Source organism: Anser cygnoides, chromosome Z, assembly GCF_040182565.1.
Source record: "Anser cygnoides isolate HZ-2024a breed goose chromosome Z, Taihu_goose_T2T_genome, whole genome shotgun sequence".
Taxonomy (NCBI): domain Eukaryota; kingdom Metazoa; phylum Chordata; class Aves; order Anseriformes; family Anatidae; genus Anser; species Anser cygnoides.
In genome coordinates, this window is record NC_089912.1 from 84,594,964 (window position 1) to 84,617,763 (window position 22,800).

Consider the following 22,800-nt stretch of genomic DNA (forward strand, 5'->3'; position numbering starts at 1 on the left):
AACCTATAGTTCTGTGTCCTCCTTCTTGCCATTTTTGAAGGCAGGAGTGACATCTACTTTCCTCCACTCTTCAAGGACTTCTGACTATCACCATGATCTATCCCTCACCCCTCGTAGGTGCATAAAACAAATATACGTCTAGTCTGCTTAAGATTTCCCTGACTGGATCCTCTTCCACCAAGACTAAATCTTTCTTGCTCCCTGTTATTCCTGTAGTCTCTGGGATCTGTGGTTCCTGAGGGTTAGGCTTGCTATCACAGACTGAGGCAAAGAAGGCATTCGGTACCTCAGCCTTTTCCCTGTCCTGTGTAGGTACCCCATCTTGTTCAGTCATGGGCCCACATTCTCTTTAGCCTTCTTTTTTCACCAGTGTACTTACAGAAGCTCTTATTGTTGACATTGTCATCCCCACCCAGTTTCTATTCCATTTGGGCTTTAGCTTTCCTAACTTCATTTGTGGATGCTCAGACAATGTCTCTGTGTTCCTTCCAAGTTACCTGTCCTTGCTTCCACACTATGCATGCTTCCTTTGTGTTTGCATTTGGCCACATGTTCACCTATGCAGGCTTCCTGGCCTGATTTCCTCTTTGTTGGGATAGATATCTTTTGAGCTTGGAGGAGGTGACACTTCAATATTAACCAGCTTTCTTGGGCCCCTCTTCTTGTCAGGGCCTTATCCCATAGGACTCTTCCAAGTAGCTCCTTGCAGTGCCCAAAGTTTAGCGTTGTGACCTTGCCTTTCACCCTTCTCTATGCCCTTAGGATCTTGAACTCTACTGCAGCCAAAGCTGTCTTTGGCCTTCATTTTCCCAACAAACCCTTCGTTATTAGTGAGTGTGAGGTACAACAGAGCGCCTCCCCTTACTGGCTCCTTTATGACCTGAAGGAGGAAGATACTGTCAATGCACTCCAGAAACCTTGACTGCGTATGTCCTGCTGTGTTGACCCTCCAACAGATACCAGGGTGGTGGAAGTACCCCATGAGGAACAGAGACTACAAACATGATACTGCTGCTGTCTGTCTATAGAGGGGCTCAGGCACTTGTTCTGCCTGGTTAGGTCTCCTGTAGCAGGCAACCACGATAGTGTCACCTTTACGTGTCCTCACTTTAATGCTAGTTTATAAGCTTGCAGTTGCTGCTGTTTTGTTTCCTGACTGTCTGATCTGTTTTAGCTACGACTTCTGGGAGTCGTGTCTACGTCGATGTTTTTAATGATGCAACTACAAGTCTTTATTTTTCTTTCTTATACTAAATCATTTAAAAATCTTTTAAAAATTAATTTCATTGATTTTTTATATGTTGCAAGATGTTGTGTAAATAGTCCTTTTAAATGTAAAAATAGTTTACTTTAGTGTAGATTATTTAGTTTTTATTCTATATAATTCCTCAAGCATGTAAATTTCTGTATAATAAAGACTTCATGTGGTAACCAGAGGAATTTCAGTTTTGCAGTTTAAGTAAATAAACCATCTACTGTATCTTTATTGTTACAGAATTTTAATACATACTGAGAAAGTTTTCTTGGTTGTTCTTCTATTGGTTTCCCTTCTAGGTGAGGAATGAACACATACATCTTAGTATAGTCAGCCTGTAATCACGGTGCCTTATCTACAGAAGACCTCCTGAGACAAATAGTCTCAGAAAAAAAGAGAACTTAAATGTAAGAAAGAGAATCGGATAATTACAGATCTCTCTCATTGTTAAGCAATTTTGAATTTGTGTAAGTTGCACTTATATTTTAGGTTAAGCGTAACATTTACACTTGAGCATAGGGTAGTATTCTGCATAGAGAAGGCATTCTGTTAAAGAGATGTTTATTTTTGTAGCTGACATGACAGCTTGAATTTTTGATATAATATTTGTTGCTATGGGAATAAATACTATATCTACGGTGTTATGATTCAGATGGAGATCAAACAACACGAATAGATAGATCAGTTGAAGACTTTAAAGATGGTTCTTTGAGTATTTTTCAGTGTGTTATGCATGAGAATTTGGAATCTCTTGAAAAGTGCTGTCAATTGAGCAACTAATGTATATTCAATTTCCTTGTCATGGCTAGCAGGTGCAGCTCCTGTATTTTATTTCCTCTGACAGCAAGACGTATTCTGTAGTATTTGTAAGTTGATTTGACTTTTCTTTACCAAAGAGTGTCAAGAACGCAATGTTCACTTTTGTTTTAATTCTTAATTTGGAATGTAAGTTGAAAAAAGCAAATGACACATATGAGTTCTTACCAGGGGATTCTGATATGCACCCATACAGAATCCTACTCATGAACTTACTTCCAGCGAGGAAGTGTCAGTGATTTGATCCAGGTGACAGCAGACACGCAAATCAAGACAGATTCATTAGCTGCATTTCATATGTTTTTGTAAAAGAAATGCTCGCTATAGATATACTATATACCAGAGACTGTGTCCAATATCACAGCACTAGCTGATCCAAATCTTTCAGATTATCTATTTGGGCCATTGGTAGCTGCTCTTAGAGCAAGGCCAATTTATCACGAGGCAATTTGACTGAATAATGTGAATAATGGTGTTGATGGTTGGCATTGTTGCATAAGTGATCATCAAAACTTATTCTCATAGCACTCAGACAACATTCACAGGTTCTTGCAGAAAAGTACCAATATGTAAGATTTTTAGTGAAGTGTCATGCTTATAAGTGCTTCATGAAACATTACGCACTGGTTTTGGAAAGTAGATATGATTTTTGGAGGGCAAAGTTTGGTTTTGTCAAATCTTGAGTATTAAGAAACTGTACTGATAGGTAGTTGTATGCCTGCTTACGACAATGGAGATTCTGAAATTTTCAGTCGGTGTGAGCACCACAGATTGTTTTTCACAGAATCATAGAATCATCTAGGTTGGAAGAGACCTCCAAGATCACCTAGTCCAACCTCTGACCTAACACTAACAAGTCCTCCACTAAACCATATCACTAAGTTCTACATCTAAACATCTTTTAAAGACCTCCAGGGATGGTGACTCTACCACTTCCCTGAGCAGCCCATTCCAATGCCTAGCAACCCTTTCAGTAAAGAAGTTTTCCCTAATATTCAACCTTAACCTCCCCTGGTGCAACTTCAGCCCATTCCCCCTCGTCCTGTCACCAGGCACGTGGGAGAACAGACCAATCCCCACCTGTCTACAGCCTCCTTTAAGGTACCTATAGAGAGCGATGAGGTTGCCCCTGAGCCTCCTCTTCTCCAGGCTTTTCATTCTTTGAGGATCCTCAGCTGAAATGGATTTTGAATGGAGTGAAACTGGAGGTTGCAGTTGTCTTGTGTCCCTTTTACCATTGCAATAAGAGCGTAAGGAGGTGCTGATCCTCTGTACCTCTAGCAGACATATCTGGTCAAAACTTTGAATTCACATGAGGCACCCTGAACCCATACAAATGTGAGTCAGGAAAGCAAATTTATTTTAGGCTAAGTCACTGATTGTTCTTCAGTTATGTAGTAAGTAATGGAAGGAGTCAATATATAGGAAAAATAGCAAAATAATTTCTACAAAAGTACAAGCTTTCCACGTTTTTAGGGGGAAATGGACAGTATGTTGGAATTATCACATGAACAAGTAAAGAATGGCTGTAAAATTATCCAGGACAATAGCATTTGTCATGTCAAGTGATTTTTTTTTTTTTTAAACGGCTTGGAAGCTGTTCTTTATTTTCTTGCCTGTTTTGGATAACCAGACTCTCAGGTTTTATTCATGGTATATAACTTCTCTGACTTCATGGAAACCAGGAAGCTAACTACACCTGTACCCGCTAAGAAGCTAACTTGCAAATCCTTTCTGTAAATGCTCTTGGTGTGTGTTTGAAAAAGTAAAGAAAGTGAAACTGCCCAGATTCAATTTATGAAGAATATTTATGTATAAGATTGCATTTTCTACCTGGTGAGAAAGTTACTGAAGGCAACATTGTCATATTCTATAATGGAAGTCACGTACTCTGTAACTTCTTTTAATATCAATTTTATTTGACATTTTGTGATTTTGGTGTGTGGGTAGGTGAATATTGATTGTGAGGAGATGAAATAATATTTCTGAAGCTCTTGAAAGATGATAAATTAAGCTCAGAGTTGCCTAGGAAATTTTTGGAGAGAACTGAGAATCATAAAACATACAATAGTGACAATAGAGGATCATAAACGTTATGTCTCTCTCTCAAGAACTTGTCTTGAGAGAACTAGTCTTGATTTGTATACTCTTAATTTTATGTCACATTCCTGTCAGAAGTGGTGGGCTAGCTAGCCTCCCTTTGAAAGGAGGATATTTTTCCTTGCCTGGGTGAGCTATGGGGCTTGTTTTGGTAAAGAAGAGAGAGAGATCACAGGGAGTAACATGGAAGAGCCTCATGTAAGAGAGCTTGGGTGTCGTATTTCATGCAAATGGACTGAAAGACTGCAGTAAGGAGCATGGAGAAGACAGTGCTGTCTCAAATTAGACAGAAGGAATAATTAGAGATGTTAGAGAACTGAGGCAACGTAGGAGGGCTTCCAGTCAAAAAGTAACTGGATGTAGTTGTTCTAAACATAATGCAAGGAGCAAAATAAATTTACTAAAAGTGTTAATTTTTTTGGAGGCTGTAGCAGTTCAGTATGTTTGCCTATGGCATTTTGTTCCTCACTTCGTTTGGAATGAGGTTTGAAAATAAATACAAGGCTCTTGAAAGCAAAATAAAACGTTGTAAGAGTACTTCCAGCTTTTCTCCTGGCCTTTGCATTCTTTTTACTCCCTCAGTCTGGAAAGGATTTGTAACAAAAAAATTCAAGGGAGAACAGGAATGGTGGAGTTTATAGGTAATCAAGATGTAAATACTGATCTCATTAAAGCAGAACCAATACAGTCTTGAACGTATCTATGTACTGTAGGCAGTGGTAAACCAGAGAACTGTGTAAGAGAAGTGGAACTGTCATTCTAGAATTGATTCCAGAATTGAAAAACTGAAGATAAATTTTGTCTAAAAAGGATCATAATAGGCTGAGGTTCAGTGTGAAGACTTCAATGCCTGTGGAAGAATCATTCAGCAATGATAAGGAGCGGTGAAATCATACAATACTAGAATATCCCAAATTGGAAGGGACCCACAAGGATCGTGCAGTCCAACTCCTGACTCCACACAGGACTACCTAAAAATCAGACCATATGTCTGAGAGTGTTGTCCAAATGCTTCTTGAACTCCAGCAGGCTTGGTGCCACAACCACTTATTTACCTGGGGAGCCTGTCCCAGTGCCTGACCACCCTCTCGATGAAGAACCTTTTCCTAACCCCCAGCCTGACTCTCCCCTGTCCCAGCTCCATACCGTTCCCTCGGGTCCTGTCGCTGTTCCCAAAGAGCAGAGCTCAGCACCTGCCCCTCTGCTCCCCTCGTGCGGAAGCTGTAAGCTGCAATGAGGTTGCCCCTCAATGTCCTCTAGGCTGAACAAACTAAGTGACTTCAGCCTCTCCTATGTCCATATGTCTTCCTGGTTAGACCTTCCTTTATCCTTGTTGCCCTCGTTTGGACACTGTCCTTTAATGTCCTTAGATTGTGGCACCCAAAACTGCACGCAGTACTGCATCATCAGCCAACTGTTCACACTTCGTAGTAAGAACTTGCCAAGCTGTATGACAGTCATTTTTTTTACCAGAAGGATGTTGTCATAGACAGTAATGAAGGCTTTGCTGAAATTCAAAAAGATATTGTCTACTTGGCTTCCATTGGTCAACCAGATGGGTAATTATAGAATCATAGAATGGTTCAGGTTGGAAGGAACCTTAAAGATCATCTAGTTCCAAATCCCCTGCCGTAGGTAGGGATGCCACCCACTAGATCAGGTTGGTCAAGGTCCCATCCAGCCTGGCTTCAAACACCTCCAGGAATGGGGCATCCACAACTTCTCTGGCCAACCTGTTCCAGTGCCTCACTACCCTTACAGTGTAGAATTTCGTCCTAATGTCTAGTCTAAATATATCCCCTTTCAGTTTAAGACCAATTCCCCTTGTCCTATCATTATCTACCTGAGTAGAGAGTCCTTCTCCATTTTTTTTATAAGACCCCTTTATGTATAGAAATATCGTAATGAGGTCTCCCCAGAGCCTTCTCTCCTCTAGGCTGAACATCCCCAGCTCTCCCTGTCTTTCGTCATAGGAGAGGTGCTCCAGCCATCTCATCATCTTTGTAGCCCTCCTCTGGACTTCCTCTAACAGGTTCACATCTTTCTTGTGCTGGGGGCCCTGAACCTGGATGCAGTACTCCAGGTGGGGGCTCACGAGGGCAGAGTAGAGGAGGACAATCACCTCCCTGCACCTCTGTTGATGCAGCCCACGATGCAGTTGGCCTTCTTGGCTGCAAGAGCGCACTGCTGGCTCATCTTGAGCCGTTCGTCCACCAGAACCCCCAAGTCTCTCTCCACAGGGCTGCTCTCGGCCAGTTCTTCTCCCATTCTGTACTCCTGTCTGGGATTGCCCTGGCCCAGGTGCAGCACCTTGCACTTGGACGTGTTGAACTGCATGTGGTTCACGTGGGCCCACTTCTCCAGCCTGTCCAGGTCCCTTCGAATGCCATCTCTTCGTTGTGTTGTATCAACTGCAGCACTCAGCTTGGTGTCTGCAAACTTGCTGAGGGTGCACACAATCCCGTTGCCTACGTCATTGATGAAGATATTGAAAAGCACTGGTCCCAAGACAGACCTCTGAGGAACATTGCTCGTCACAGGTCTCCCCCTGGACATAGAACCATTGACCACTACTCACTGGGTGCAACCATCGAGCCAATTCCTTATCCAGTGGATGGTCCACCCTTCAAATCCATATCTTCCCAATTTAGAGATTAGGATGTTGTGTGGGACCCTGTCGAAGGCCTTACAGAAGCCTGTGAGGGCAGAAGAATAACAAAAATATTTAAAATAATGGCAATATAAGCTCCTAAAAGGAAATGGTGCCAAAGAACAAAATTGGGGAAAAAAAGGTTAGCAAAAATGAAGCCACATTTGAAACCATTCTGTAAGGAAAATAGATAAGAATGGAACTAGAGGCAGAGATTTCACATCCGTTTACTTTACAAATCTGGAAAATTGCAAGTAATAGAAGAAATGTGATTGGACTTTTTTTTTTTTAATTTAAGAGCTTAGTAAAGCCTTTAAATTAAAAGAAAAAAAAAAGGAAAAAAAGTAATTCAGAAAACTGAAAAAGTGATCCTTGCATTTTATATTTCATCTCCTACTTGTGTTTGGCTATTTCTTCATTGCCATTCTTTTGCATTATCCACCGTAAAGAACTGCTGCTGAATATTGACTTGGTGACAGCTATTTTTTTCAGACATTTTGCATTTTTCTTCTATATGGATTATTGGCAAATGTTTATTGAATTGACATGAGTTCTTCTGAGAAACTATATAAAATGGAATAAAATTCACATTCAGGATATATTAATTACTTTTTTGAAACACTGAGCTTGCTTGCATACAGATATTATAATTCCGATTTTTTCAAAGCTGATAGATATGCTATAAACTTTATAGTGCTTTTGCAGCAACTTACGACAATTTATCATAGGAGGAGACCCATAAAGCTTCTGTTTTTTTAAGAAGTGGATGGAGGCAGTCATGGGATGAAAGAATGTGATGATTCAGCTTAATATACTTCACTGAATATTTCTATTGTTGGAATTTTCTGCTTCTGCAATAAACATGTTTTCTTAAATACACCATTAGAAACAGACTGCATGCTTTAGACCTTTTTTGATATCTGAGAGTTCTATTCGATGACTTTTCAATATTCTTTGCCATTTTGCCTTCCACATTCACGTAATTTTCTTCTGTTCTAATTGCACCTGTGTGTCTTCTCATTGATTGAAGATCACTGCCCACTTGAATGAACAGAACCACAGATCTAATCATTAATCAGAGCACGTATATAAGGACACAATTTGGGGGGGTGGAGAAGAAGCTTTAAATTTACTGTCAGGAATACTTTACACAATGAAAAAATACTTCCCTCCTCATAATCTGTATATTTTGCAGATGGTAGGGTCACTAGATTGCCTGTGAAGATACCTTGAGGTTTCTAAACAGCTTAAATATGTGATTAAGCTGAAATTCTGGTGTTGACTCAGTCATTAATAATTATGCTATTGATTTGTTTGGGACAAGGCTTTACACTTGGTCTCCTTTCCCAGGATTCCTTTTTCCACATCTTTCTCAACAGCAAATGACTATTCTTAGATTATGCCTATTGGGTAAACTCTTTAAGCATCAATATGATTTTTACTCTCCAACTTCTCTAGAAACTTTCATAGTCAACTTTATGAATGAGTACTATGCAGACACAGTGCTCATAAATAAAATTCTATAACATCTAGAACAGATCACTAGTATTATAACACAATTTTTTCTTGCAATGGACTACAGCATGCACTGTACCTGTCAGTCCAGTTCCCCATTATTTACTGATGATAACTTTTGTTTTGTTTTCTTTTGGAAAACGAGTGACAGATTACACAAAAAACTGAGAGGTGCTGTTTGTGTGAAAAGAGTGATAAGTCTGGTTCAGCATGGCTAGATATAACATATTTCAGCTGGGAGAAGCTTAAGGCACAGTACATGGCCGGAGAGGTGGTGGTGTAGAGGTTGGGGGAATTAAGGAGTGGAGACAGAGACTTTAATGTTGTGGATGAGTACAAATGTACAAATTCTATATAGAAGAGCTACTGAAATACTTTCTAATGCTTTCTGTTGAGCAGTCAGCTTATGACCTAGGTGTCAAAGTGCTTTTTTGTGTGCTTGTCGTGATGCATAATTATTTTAGACTTTGTATTCGTTCTCAGATTTTCTTTAGCATTGTTTGATTTCATTGTTAATGAACATGACAAAATTCAATATTGTTTGTCTCCATTCCAAAAAGCCAATATAACCAATTGTTTGCTTTCATGGAATCACAGACTAGTTGAGGTTGTAAGGGGCCTCTGGAGGACATCTGATCCAACCCCTCTGCTCAAGCAGGAACACTTAGAACAGGTTGCCCAGGACCCTGTCCAGGTGGCTTTTGAGCCCTTCAAGGAGGAAGACTCCACAACCTTTCTGGGCAACCTGCTCCAGTGTTCCACCACCCTCACAGTAAAGAAATATTTCCTGATGTTCAGACAGAACTTCTTGTGTTCCAGTTTGTGCCAATTGCCTCTTGTTCTGATTTTTTCTTTAAGAACTGCCTGAAACAACCTTAATGGAAGAGGAAGTTCAAGAGACAGAGACATGGGCTAGGCCTCTGATCTCCCTTTGGCAGACAAGAGTACCTAATTTCAGTGCTGAAAAAGAATACAATGCAGCTTGTGGAAAAAAGGAACCTCACTGCGCCATTTGCACTCTTCTTATGCCATACTATAAGGTAAGCAAGATCCTTAGACTCCTGTCTCTGGGTAGCATGTGAAATATCTGCCCAGCTACAGCATTTTCAGTAAACAAGTAGCAAATCAGAAATCAGATAAAATTATGCATTTGGTTTGTATGAAAAGTAAATTAATATCATTAATATTAGTACTGATACTCTATCCGTCTGCATTCATCCTTGGTTGCAGACAGTATATACCTTCTGTTTGGTGCTTACGTAGAGAAAAGTTACACTTTTGAAGGTGGTGAATCCACACAGGTTTGCATCTTTTAGTTACTTCCTTATATGTCAAATGTTTTTCATCAGAGCCTTTTCCTCACCTTCTTTCTGCAGTGTTGGAAAAATAACTTTTCACGGTACTTCTTAGGAATAGTATTCCCATAGAAACATTCTAATGCAATGTACTGTTCAATATTGGCATATGGAATTTGTGTCAAACAGCAGCTAAAAATACTGATATAGTTCCGTAGTACTAATTCTGAAACTATTAAATAGGAAGCCGAACTGCATGAGAACTGGGAAAAAGACTTTATTTGCACTGGACCCAGTTAAAAGGCTTAAAGGGAGTCAGTTGTACAGTATCATTGAATGCGGTTGCAATAACACTAATTTGCAGATTGAGTGCTCTTTTAGATTTCACAGTTATTTGAATAATCAAGGAACTACAGGATGATTGTGTTAGATACCCAGAAGCAGTTAATTTTTTTATAAAACATTGTTAGTGGGGAGCTGGGAGAGGAAAAGTCATTTTAGCATCATCAAAAGGAGCAGTAAGACAGGCTCTCCTTTTTTTTTTTTAAACTTAAATATAGATTTTGTTTATCTTCCAGCCAGACAATCATGCAGAAGAAGGTTCCACTTACAGGGAAACAAACTCAGAAGAAATACTGGTGAATGAAAATGAAAAGTCTAAACCTCTTATTCCAGAGATGTGTTTTATTTATAGTGAAGAAAACACTGAAAACTATCCATCAAATGCCTTCATTGAAGAAGATGGAACAAGTCTTCTGATTTCATGTGCAAAGTGTTGTGTTCGAGTTCATGCAAGTAAATAAGCTAATTGTTCAGTTAGCAGCAGTGTAATTTCAAATTTTGTTTTATTGATAATTAATAGTTAATGAGATTTCTGTTATGTCTAAGTAAGTACTGGAAAAACATTTCCATAATTAATGCTTGAGAACTCTGGCTACATTTTTTTAACCTATGTTATATGTTCCATTATTTGTTAATGGAAATAGGGAAGAGTTAACTTTCCTGTAAACTGTCATAACCATGGGGAGCACAGACTTCTGATTTTTCTTTCAACTCGGAGTGATAAAATTCCTCTTTTACTCACCATTTTAAAGCACTGCATAATACTGATATATTCTTATTAAGTAGTAAGGGTGAAATAATGTTATTTGAGGACTTGTGAATATTGCTATTGACTTGAGGTGTGCAGTAATTTCCTCCACCTTGCATTTTTTTATTTCAAGTAACTGATGAATGCATGAACATTCAGCAGTATCTTCTCTAGACAGTAGGACTTGTAAAGTCCTTACATGTAAGGACTTTAAGTAAAATCCTTACTTCCAAGTAAAATCCTTACATGGAAGTGTGGTGTAATTGCATAGAATGAATGTCAGTACATTGCTTCAGATTGTACCATGTTACTGCAGGAAGAGTTGATGACTTGCTGTTGAACTCACAGAAAGTAATAAATACTCTGTGTATTTATTTATTTTTTTTAAAGTTTGGGGAAGTGCCTGTGTATACACATATATATATGGAATATGTGTTTGTGTATACACATACGTACATGGAATTTGTGTGTATTTACATATACAGAATGGCAGTAAGCCTAGCATTAGGAAAGTCTCCTTGATCACAGGGTCACAGTTTATGTTTGACTAGTGTTTGTACACAGTTGAATTGTATGACATCATAGATAGAAAGGCAGAATTTATTACTCAAATCAAGTCTCTTATTCTAGGTTGCTACGGTGTTCCTCCTCATGAAATCCATAACGAATGGTTGTGTTCTCGATGCAGAAAAGAAGCCTGGACAGCAGTAAGTTTTATGTTTTGCTTGGTTATCTAAAACGTTACAGATCAAAGAAAAGAAAAGGAAAACAAAAATAAAAATAAATGCAAAAACACATGGATTATTCCATATGGAATGTAGCTTTTGCATATGTTTTTTACTTGACGCACTTTTGCTGAGAAAAAAAAATTGCAAAATATTATTAGATTTCAGTGTAAAATGTAACTGCATAGAGAGAGACAAGCTTGGAGAAGGTCTACACACAAGAAAAAGGGCTTGGCTAACAGAATATAGATGTAAAACCTTGTTTAATGAAATAACTGAAAATTTAAATGCACATGAGAGAGAGAAAATGAGATTTCGTAAAAATATTTTAGACTTTTGGTTATATATGTGTGGGCAGCTGGGGAATAGAGAAGGGGAAAGAGAATAATAAATTACATTCAAGAATGAAATTGTTCTTTTACAACATTTGGCTTTACTATGCTGTACAGTCAGAAAAAGGCTTCACTTCTGAAGCACCTAAATGACTATTGTTTGATATTAAAAGCAGTTTGCAGTAGTTGTATATAGTCAGGAATAAATAGAAAAGCAGTTAATAGTTAATAAAAATCTCTAAACATACATTCATTTAAAAAACAACCAGTTTAAATTCTTATGTTTCACCAACATTCATCTGTCAGCTGCACTGGTAAGTCAAATAATACTTATTTTCTTTAAAACAACTCAAGGAAATGTGGTAGACGGTTTTGATGTCAGCACAGCTTTTCTTCATTCAATTATTGAATTAAAAGCAGATATTTCAAGTGCCTTAAAAATGTAAATCCTTAAATGACATGATAAAATTTTGAGATATTTTGAAGAAGATATGAGGATTCAAACTACTGGAGAATGTGATACCACTTTGTCAAACATCATTTCTTGCAACTGTGAAATGCATCTGTAAAAAAATCAGTGATAGCCTAAACAAAGTGAAAGTAGCAATAAATGTAAAACCTTTGAATTTCGACGCTCTCAACTTTTTAAGGTTCATCTGTAAATGCTAAGGAAACAACAATGTTAAGGAAACAAAAAAGGAACTGATGCTTTTACTGCAGATATTACCTAATCTGGGAAAAACAAAAGAAAAATAGTGATTTAGGATTGCTCATTACAAAAATATAGTCCATTAATAATGTTTAGTCCTGTTTTCTCAGTGAATAGCTATTAAAATATTTATTGAATCAATTTCTATCTCTGTTATGTGTTTTCATCTTAGAAGTCAAGGCTTTCTTACTAGGTAAAATCCAATTTTCATCTTGCGTAGGTAACCAGAAAACCTTGTTATAGCTTTCTTATCAGACAATTGTGAGTTTCAGGATCTCAGGAACTGCTTTTCTAACTATTGTTCTAGTCAGGGAAAGGTCGAGGGGAAAAGAAAGAAGTCTTTCCTAGCAAATGAAAGGTTGTTGTTAACTTGGTATCTAATTATCAGATAAGCAGGGTTATGCAGCCCCACTCTTCTATCAGAAAGTTGTGTTAATTTCCTTTTGGGGAGAACACGCCTGTGATAAATAACGGAATTTTAAGGAGAACATCCATTTTCATGAGATCTCTCATGTGACAGCAATAGGATAACTGTTTTTGTTAGAAACTGAAAAATTTAGAACATTAACTTGGAACCTGATGCTAATTGCCATAGAACAGTAACACATTTGTAGGGAAGTTTGAAGAAATCTTTGTCTTTGTCTGTCAAGTAGCATGTTAATCAAAAGTTACTGAAAAAATGTAAACCAAAATTCAGTCCTGTAATTTAATGCTTCTTGTAGATAGGATTCTAAAATTGTTCTGGTATGTTAAGGTTATTTTGCAAATCTTCTTGAAGTGAAGAGAACATTCAGATAGCACAACAGTGTGTGGAATATAAGAACAAATATAGATAATTACTGACTTGATTATTTAATTTCATAGAATCATAGAACAGTTTGGGTTGGAAGGGACCTCTAAAGATCATCTAGCTGACTCCCTTGTCATGGGCAGGGATGGCGCTCAAAGCCCTGTCCAAGCTGGCTTTGAACACTTCTCTGGGCTACCTGCTTCACCAACCTCATAGTAAAGAATTTCTTTTTTATATCTAATCTAAATCTGCTGTCTTGTCCTATCACTACCCTTATAGGGTAGATTTAGGTTAGATATTAAGAATAAATTTTTTAGTATGAGGGTGTTGAGGCACTGGAACAAGTTGCCCAGAGAAGCTGTGGATGCACCATCCCTGGAAATGTTTAAAGCAATGTTGGATGGGGCTTTGAGCAGCCTGGTCTAGTGGGAGATGTCCCTGCCCATGTCAGTTGGGTTGGAATTAGATGATCATAGAATCATAGAGTGGTTTGGGTTGGAAGGGACCTTAAAGATCATCTAGTTCCAACCCCTATCTAAATCTATCCTCTTTTAGTTTAAAGCCTTATCCCTTTTCCTATCACTACGCTCTCTGATGAAAAGTCCCTCTCCAGTTTTCCTGGAGGCTCCTTTAGGTACTGGAAGAATGCTGTGAGGTCTCCCTGGAGCCTTCTCTTCTCCAGGCTGAACAACCACAGCTCTCTCAGTCTGTCTTTACAGGAGGGTTACTTGAGCCATCTGATCATCTTCATGGCCCTCTTCTGGATCTACTCCAACAGGTCTTTTTCTTTCTTGTGTTTTGTGCCCCAGAGCTGAACGCACTACTCCAGGTGGGGTCTCATGAGAATAGAGTAGAGGGGGAAAATATATCAGTTATTTTGTGTTTTCTGTCTGGTCTCTATGCAATGCGGTTTTATTTTTCCTTTCCATCTCTTCTTAGCTCTCTGTCTAATACCACACTGTATTCACTATGGTGTGACGAAGGAGGAATACTGTAATGTGATAGAAAAAGAAAAAAGCTGGGGAGATTAAAGCTTGACTTGACTGGGATTTTTCTTTTGCCAACTTTTAAAGGAAAAAAATTCACCCAAGACAGTGTTCATTTGTCAAAACTGAAGCACTTTCAGTACTATACCATTACTCATTAACATCTTACCTGTGAAGAATTATGCGTGTTTTACTGAAGAGGTTTAGTTTTATTCTATTATGGTACATATAACACTGAAAATGAGGAAGATCCATTTTTTATGGAAAGCATTTTTTGGCCAAATTATTTGAGGAGATGAGGTAGTGGAAAAATAACTCAAAACCATACAGAAAATAGCCAAATAGAACCTTTTTGCAATGTGATTTTAATATTGGATTTTTGAAAATAAAACATGCTGGAAATTGTAGAGAAGATAGAATTTCTGAAATTTCTTGTCTGAGGTAACAAGAAAGTGATAGGAATGGAAAGGAGCAACATTTTCATTGTGTAAAGACTAGATAGTATATATGCTTACTAGGACAACCTATTTAATGTAAACTTAATCTATTATATTTAACTGAAAGCTGTGATTTTTTATGTGTGCTGATAACTGTACAGCTAAATTGTTAGTGCTGACAACTTGGTTTTTATTTAGCTCTGATTTGGTGACCTAGGTGAAATGAACTGGTACCCTGAGAGATCTCTTCATTAAGATACGTTTGTGGAATAAAATTTGCATTCTTAATGTCTAAAGTCATTCACCTGGGGAGTTTTGTTGAAGATTAAATAGGTGTATAGTGAAAAAATTGCCTTCCCATTCTTAAGTAGCAGAAGAAGCAAGTTAGCTGTGTACTATTTAGAGACTAAATTAATATTGCTTGCTTATATATATACTTTTTTTGTGTATAGTATTGTTTTTCCTTTTTTTTCTGGGGCTATAAATCTAGCATCCATCCCTAAACACTAAATTTACTTAAAAGTTGTCCTACTTAATTTGCTGTCTTGTATTTCTTATTACATATTTTTCACATGTCAGTGTGAACTGTTCACTGTCATCTAACAAAAGTAGAAATGATAAACAGTAGACATGAAATCTGTTACCCAAGTTAAATAGCAAAAATCCAACAGTTCAATGATACAAATAAGGCTATTATTTACTCATATGTCAGTGATACCTGATTCAGTTTTTCTTTTTCAATAGTAGTGTCTTTCAAAACTGTTGAGATGCTGAAGAAATCTCAGAACTATTTGTGATTATCTCTGAGAATTTACAAAGCTTCAGTAAGGTGCCAACAGCCTGGAAAAATTAATATCATTTTTTATAAAGGCAGGAAGTGGGGCCCTGAGTCAGGAATTGTGACGTTTAACCTAACTTGAATTCCAAGAGAAATACTGAACAAATGATCAATCTATCAATTATTTCTAAACACCTAAACAATAACAGAGTACGAAGTCATATATATTTAAAGAAAAAACACCTGATATTTTTGCCATGACACCTCCTGTAAATAAGCAACAAACAAAAGATTTGATGCATCTGAACTTTCAGATTTGGATAATGCTTTAAATTCTGATATTCAAGCCACATAAGAGAGGTGGTCTAGATGAGTCGCTGCCAAACATACAGGAATATGGATCTGTTTTCAGCCCTCAGTATCTCAAGCCACCAGCCATCGTTCTCACCAGACTCTTAAGTCACTGAAAGGGTGATAAAATTCTGTGCAACATTTGCTGATTACTCTTCATGTCCTTTTGGAACATACTTGGAAATCTAGACTGGTCTATTTTAAGTAATATAAGATGATACAAGATATAAGATGGGGAAATTTCATGTGAAACTACCAAGGTGTTAAACTCGTAGGATATGTGAAAGGTTTTTCCGTAACTGTCTATTACTTGTCAAGTAGTATTCAAAATATTTTTTTTTCATTTATTTCAATATTTCAGTGAAACGAAAGGCTCAGTAAAGAAGTATTCCTGATGAATTTTCTGCAGGAAGAACCAAGGACCCAGGGCATTTCATAGGCTGAGCTTTACTATTTTGGGTTAAAATCAGTATTTTGGATTTGAACCTACTATTTTGTATGGTAGTAATAATATTACACTATTGAAGAAATAGTGTAAAATACATTATTTTACAGAATTCAGTGGAGAGAGGTACAGTACCTGTAGGTGGTAGGGCACTGGAACAGGGTTCCAAGGAAGTTTCTATGGCACCAAGCCAGGTGGTCACCATTGATAACCATTTTTAGGTGAGCCTGTGTGGAGCCAGAAGTTGGACTCTTTGTGGGTCCCTTCCAATTTGGGATACTCCATGATTCTATACTTAGAAGAGTTACCAGCTGTGCGTATACAAGATGAGAGTGTCTGGCTAGGCAATAGCTCCTGCTGCCATCTGGAGTTTTGACCACTCTGGTGACAATGCTAATGAAGGTTATGAGGTCTATAAATCATGAAACGTCAGACCAGGATGTTTAAGTTTATATTTGGATTGAAGCCTGGAAAAGATATGGAATAATCTTTTTGTTCTCTTAATGTTTCATGAGAGCCCAGCTGAAGAACTGTGTCTGGCAATGAACACACATGCTTCAAAAATACTCATTAGACTGAACGGGCTGGAAGAAAACAAGAGATGTCATGGATATCTAAAAAAAAAAATTAAAAAAAATTCTTTCAATCATTCCTCATAGACATCAATCATTCGTTAAGGGAGGATTGAAAAAAATTATGCTTCTTCAGTGTAGCCAGGAGAAAATAGAAAGGAAATAAATAGTAGTGTCATATATACAATAATATGTATGCGTCAAAGATGAACATAATTAATTGCCATTCCTTCATTTTAGGGACAAAGTGAGTTGTAGCAGCTTTAAACTGTATCAACAGAAGGTTATGTTAATACCATGACATCCTGCCTATTTTTCTTTCTAAAAATAGTGAAATACTGGAACGCAATGTAGAGATTTTGTAGAATCTACTCCTTTAAGATTTTTAAAAACATGTTAGACAAACATTTGTCAGGAGTAGTTGAGGAAGAGTTGATCATGGCTTAAGTCAGAAAACCAAAATATGCACAGGTTACTTTTTTCTATTGTTCTCTTATTGTTTGAACAGTATTACTCATTGCAAAGCAGTGTGATTGTGACTGTAGTTCTCTTTGGTGAAGAAAATCATCAATTGGATAGACAATTGTATTAATGTAGTTTTGCTTGCATGGAATTCCTTGCTGACATCAGCATGATTAAGAACTGCTGATACTTATTTGGGTCCTATTTGTCATTTTTGCATCAAGCTTCTAATTCTTCAGAGGTTGGACAATACCCTTAGATTATCCTAAGAGCATTCACTTCAAAACAGTATAATGCTTTAATCTAATCTTAGCTTCATACTTAAGATAAACGTGGTTTTCTTTTAACCAGTCTTTTGTGGATGTTTAAAAAAAGCCAAGTTAATTAAATATACTGCTGCCCAGAGTACTACTTTCCTTTTAAAAAAATATGCAATTAGTGTTAGTCATGCCAACCTGCAGCTGGAAATTTTACACTCCCTTTGAATTATATGCTTATGTTTCTTTCATAAATCAGTTTTTTATTTGTTTAATTTTTTTATATCTGTTGTTACACATATGATGCTTTAATTGTATTTTGAATTGCTGTGTAGCACCACAAGCCTCTCTGGAAGGGGAGAACATAGTTAAAGAAAAGTACTTATTTGCATGACTGTTTTTGATGTAGGGAATATAGAGTGAATATACTTCACATTCCAGCTAAGACAGTTCAGACTGAAACAGAAGGAAAAAAAATGCTCATCTAAATTTGTGTTCAGTGTAAGCATTCCTGAACAGTACAACTGTTGTGGAAGATGTGGAACTGAGATCTGACTGACTGTAGGGATTATATACACACGTTTTCAAAAATTAAATTATTGCTTCAGAAACGTGCACAAAATCAGCAGATTTTATATTATCCAAAAGTATCTGTTGCTTGAAATTCTGACTTACAGAATGTCTGAAATTTGGTTTTCTTCCTTGTCACATTGATTCCCAGAAGGAGGAGATTTAGCTGAGGAAGACCTGTCTGAAGAATTCTTTTCTGGGTAAAGCTTTAAGTCCTGGAGGGAAGATTGATTGGAAAGCAAGGAGAAAGAGAAGTTTTGTGCGGTGGAGAATAAAATGGAAGTTATGAAAGGAAACAGTGTTACAAATGCTGGTTTAGAGTTCATAAGTCATGTCTAAGGCGGGAAAGGTTCCTTCTCATTCCTTTGCTTAAACAATAAAGTGTTGTTGTTAATTTTGTTAAATAATACTTAAACTCCGGGTAGTTATGTTGACTTTATAGAAAATCTGTTCTCTACTAGGTGCTTATATATCTGTACAATTTTCTAAACAATAAAAGATGAAAGCAGTATAGGAGTCAGAGCTGTATTAATAACTACATGAAACTGTATTTTGTGTGAATCCCAACTAGGAATGCCATTAAAATGTTGGAATGGAAAAATGCATTAGTGGACTCAAGTTTTTCAGAGCTAGACTTGCATATGATGGATAATTCCATTTTATATTATCGAGTAAAACTGCATCTGAGATTCAGAGCATACTGTTTTCTTGCAGTTGCAGCTTCTCTAAGTAGCTGAAATAGTATGCTTTACAATATTTTATTTCAACTTTTTCATCTTCCAGGATGCACTTAGATCCATGATAACATATCTTTATATTCTACTACAGAGTAGGTCCTATTTGATAATGATTATTGACAAAGTGGAAGACTGATGCAGAATTCTTCTATGCTAATGGACAAAAAATAGCCATAAATCAATCTCCCAAAACAACAACAAAAAATCAAATAATATTAAATAACTCATCTACATGGCTCCTGAAAGTGTGACTGTATTCATACAAAGTGTCTTGATTGAGAACAAATGCCTCATTAATCTTAAATGCTTCAGCTAAAGAAAGCTAGTGAAGTCAGGATGAATAATGACTGGCATTATAGAGAAGGCAACGTACTGTACAATGTGCAAGGATGTAGTCACCTAGTAGCTATACTACATAAACGTAAGTACCTTTATTTTTTAGAGGAAAAAAGGATTTGGGACAGGAAAGAATTAGAAAGATGAACAAGTAAGGATGAACAAGAAAGATGAAACAGGTAAATATGCCTCAGTATCTTATTTCATAGTAACCTAGCCATTAATAGGGCTAGTAAGGGAGATCATAGAATCATAGAATCACGGAATGGTTTGGGTTGGAAGAGACCTCAAAGATCTCTTTCCACCCCCCCGCCATGGGCAGGGACACCTCCCACGAGACCAGGTTGCCCAAAGCCCCATCCAGCCTGGCCTTGAACACTTCCAGGGATGGAGCATCCACAGCTTCTCTGTACAACCTGTGCCAGTGCCTCACCACCCTCAGAGTGAAGAATTTCTTCTGAATATCTAATCTAAATCTAACCTTTCTTAGTTTAAAGCCTTGTCCTGTCACTATACAACCTGATAGAGTCCCACTGCAGCTTTTTGGTAAGCCTCCTTTAGGCACTGGAAGACTGCTATAAGATCTCCCCGGAGCCTTCTTTTCTCCATTCTGAACAAAACCAACTCCCCCAGCCTGGCTTCACAGGAGAGGTGCTCCAGCCCCTTGATTATTTTCATGGCCCTCCTCTGGACTCGTTCGAATACGTCCATGTCCTTCTTGTGCTGGACGCTCCACAGCTGAATGCAGGACTCCAGGTGGGGTCTCATGAGAGCAGAGCAGAGGGGGAGAATCACCTCCCTCAGCCTGTTGGCCACACTTCTTTTGATGCAGCCAAGCATACAGTTGGCTTTCTGGACTGCAGGCACACACTGCCAGCTCATGTTGAGCTTCTTGTCAACCAACACCCCAAGGTCATTCTCCTCAGGGCTGCTTTCAATCCATTCTCAAGCCAGCCTGTATTTGTGCTTGGGATTGCCCTGGCCCAGATTCAGGACCTTGCTGAATGTCATGAAGTTCGCACAGGCCCACCTCTTAGGCCTGCCCAGGTCCCTCTGGATGGCATCCCTTCCCTCCAGTGTGCTGACTGCACCTCACAGCTTGGTGTCATCAGCAAACTTGCTGAGAATCATAGAATCTTAGAATCATTAAGGTTGGAAAAGACCTCCAAGATCATCTGGCCCAACCATCCCCCTACCACCAATATCACCCACTAAACCATGACCCTAAGCACCACATCCAACCTTTCCTTGAACACCCCTAGGGATGGTGACACCACCACTTCCCTAAAATTTTAATTCTGTCTTCTGACCGGAAATAGATTTGTGTACTTATTACACCATTACAATAAATAAATAAATAAATAAATCGGGGTCAAATGCTTTGCGCAAGTCCAGGTAGATGATGTCAGTTGCTCTTTTCCTATCCCCCAATGCTGTAGCCCCATCATAGAAGGCCACCAGATTTGTCAGGCATGATCTAGTTGGTTGTCATCAACCACCATGATCTTGCCAGGCACAGAGATGATACTGACTGGCCTGTAGTTCCCTGGGTCTTCCTTTTTTCCTTTTTTAAAAGTGGGGGTTATGTTTCCCCTCTTCCAGTCAGTGGGAACTTCAGACTGACACACCTTTTCAAATTTGATGGATAGTGGCTTAGCAGCTACATCCACCACTTCCCTCAGGACCTGTGGATGCATTTCATCAGGTCCCATGGGCTTGTATACCTTCAGGTTCCTTAGATGGTCTCACATCTGATCTCCTACAGCGGGTGGTTCATCATTCTTCCATTCCCTGCCTTCTGGGGCCCGGGTTATGTGCCTGGAGCTTTTGCCAGTGAAGACGGGCAAAAAAAATCATTCCATACTTCAGCCTATTCCTTATCCCAGATGACCAGGTTTCCCATTTCTTTCCAGAGAGGGCCTGTATTTTCCTTAGTGTTTTTTGTATCACTGATGTACCTATCGAAGCTTTTCTTGTTGCCCTTGATGTCTGGCCAAATTTAATTCTAACAGGACTTTGATTTTCCTTGCCTGATCCCTGGCTGCTTGGACAATGCCTCTGTATCCCTCCCAGGCTATCTGTCCTTGCCTCCAATCTCTGTAGGCCTCCTTTTTCTGTTTGAGTTTGGCTGGGACCTCCTTGTTCATCCATGCAGGCCTCCTGGTGTTTTTGCCTGACTTCCTCATTGTTGGGATGCATCACTCCTGAGCTTGGAGGAGGTGATCTTTGAATATTAACCAGTTTTATTGGGACCCTCTTTCTTCCAGGGCTCTATCCCATGGTACTCTACCAAGCAGATCCCTGAAGAGGACACTGTCTGCTCTCCCACAGTCCAGGGTAATAAGCTTGCTGTGCTCCCTCCTCACTGCCCTCTGGATCCTAAACTGCACTATTTTGTTCGTGGTCACTGCAGCTAAGGCTGCTCTTGGATTTCACATTCTCCACCAGCCCCTCCTTTTTGATGAGAATAAGATCCTGCACTGCACCTCTCCTCATTGGCTACTCTATCACTTGGGGAAGAAAATTGTCATCAGTACATTCCAGGAACCTCCTGGATTACCTGTGCCTTGCTGTGCTGTCCCTGCAACGGATATCGGGGTGGCTGAAGTCCCCCATGAAGACCAGGGCTTGTGAACATGAGGCTGCTTCTATCTGTCTGTAGAGGGCCTCATCTGCTTGGTCTTCCTGATCAGGTGGCCTGTAGCAGACCCCCACTATAATGTCCCCTGCCCCTGCCCTCCCTGTGATGCTGACCCATAAGCTCTCTGCCAGCTCCTCATACATCCCCAGGCAGAGTTCTGTATTCTCCAGATGCTCATTGACATAGAAGGCATTGCCCCTTCTTGTCTCCTCTGCCTGCCCTTCCTAAAGAGCATGCATCCCTCCATTCCAACACTCCAGTCATAGGAGCCATCTCACCATGTCTCTGTAATGCCGATGAGGTCATAGCCCTGCAGGCTTGCGTACATATGTACCTACTTTTGTTCATTCCCCATGCTTTGTGCGTTAGCATGGAGACATTTAAGTTGGGCCCCTGATGAAGCTGACTTACTGGCTGGAGCGGCTGGGATTCCTTTGTGCTGCTCTTCAGGTGCTCTCCTGCTGACCCATGACCCTCCTCCAGGTTCTGGGCATCTATTGCTGACACTGCCATCAAACTGGGAGGAGTTGGATGGATTGGAGTTCCTCTTCCCCGGCAACTCTAATTTAAAGCCCTCTTCACAAGCTTGGCAAGCCTGTGACTGAAGATGTTCTTCCCCTTCTTTGACAACTGGACCCCTTCAGCCCCCAGCAGCGCAGGTTTCTCAAAACCTGCATAACTTTTCCACGGACTACTTTAGCCCTCCGTAGCACTGCAGAAACAATTCAGCACCTAAACTGATCAGTTGGCATTGATTTCAAGAACTATGTGTATCTCAAAGATTCTATGTCGAGTACTAATAGCAAATGTTGAGCAGTTTAGTGGCTTTTTTTTTTTCTGCAGATGAGCTTTCTAATGCTTCATATTTTGTACTCACAGTCTTTTAATTTATATATGTTTTTTGGTTAAAGTGACATCAGCTGAATGACTTTTTTTTTTTTTTCAAGGCAT

At 38.8% G+C, this 22,800-nt stretch overlaps 1 protein-coding gene across 7 annotated transcripts in view; it reads left to right on the forward strand.

Annotated features, from left to right (window-relative positions):
- KDM4C (lysine demethylase 4C) overlaps positions 1-22,800 on the forward strand; it is a 286,752-nt gene that overhangs the window by 179,902 nt on the left and 84,050 nt on the right. For 6 of the 7 annotated variants that reach the window (XM_066989006.1, XM_066989004.1, XM_066989002.1 and 3 more), the window contains 3 exons: positions 9,195-9,376; positions 10,210-10,426; positions 11,352-11,428. In XM_066989006.1, coding sequence (XP_066845107.1) covers positions 9,195-9,376; positions 10,210-10,426; positions 11,352-11,428 — 476 coding nt within the window. Of the gene's footprint in view, positions 1-9,194; positions 9,377-10,209; positions 10,427-11,351; positions 11,429-18,286; positions 18,645-22,800 lie in introns of those variants that run through there. The other variant, XM_066989007.1, reaches the window with a different exon arrangement.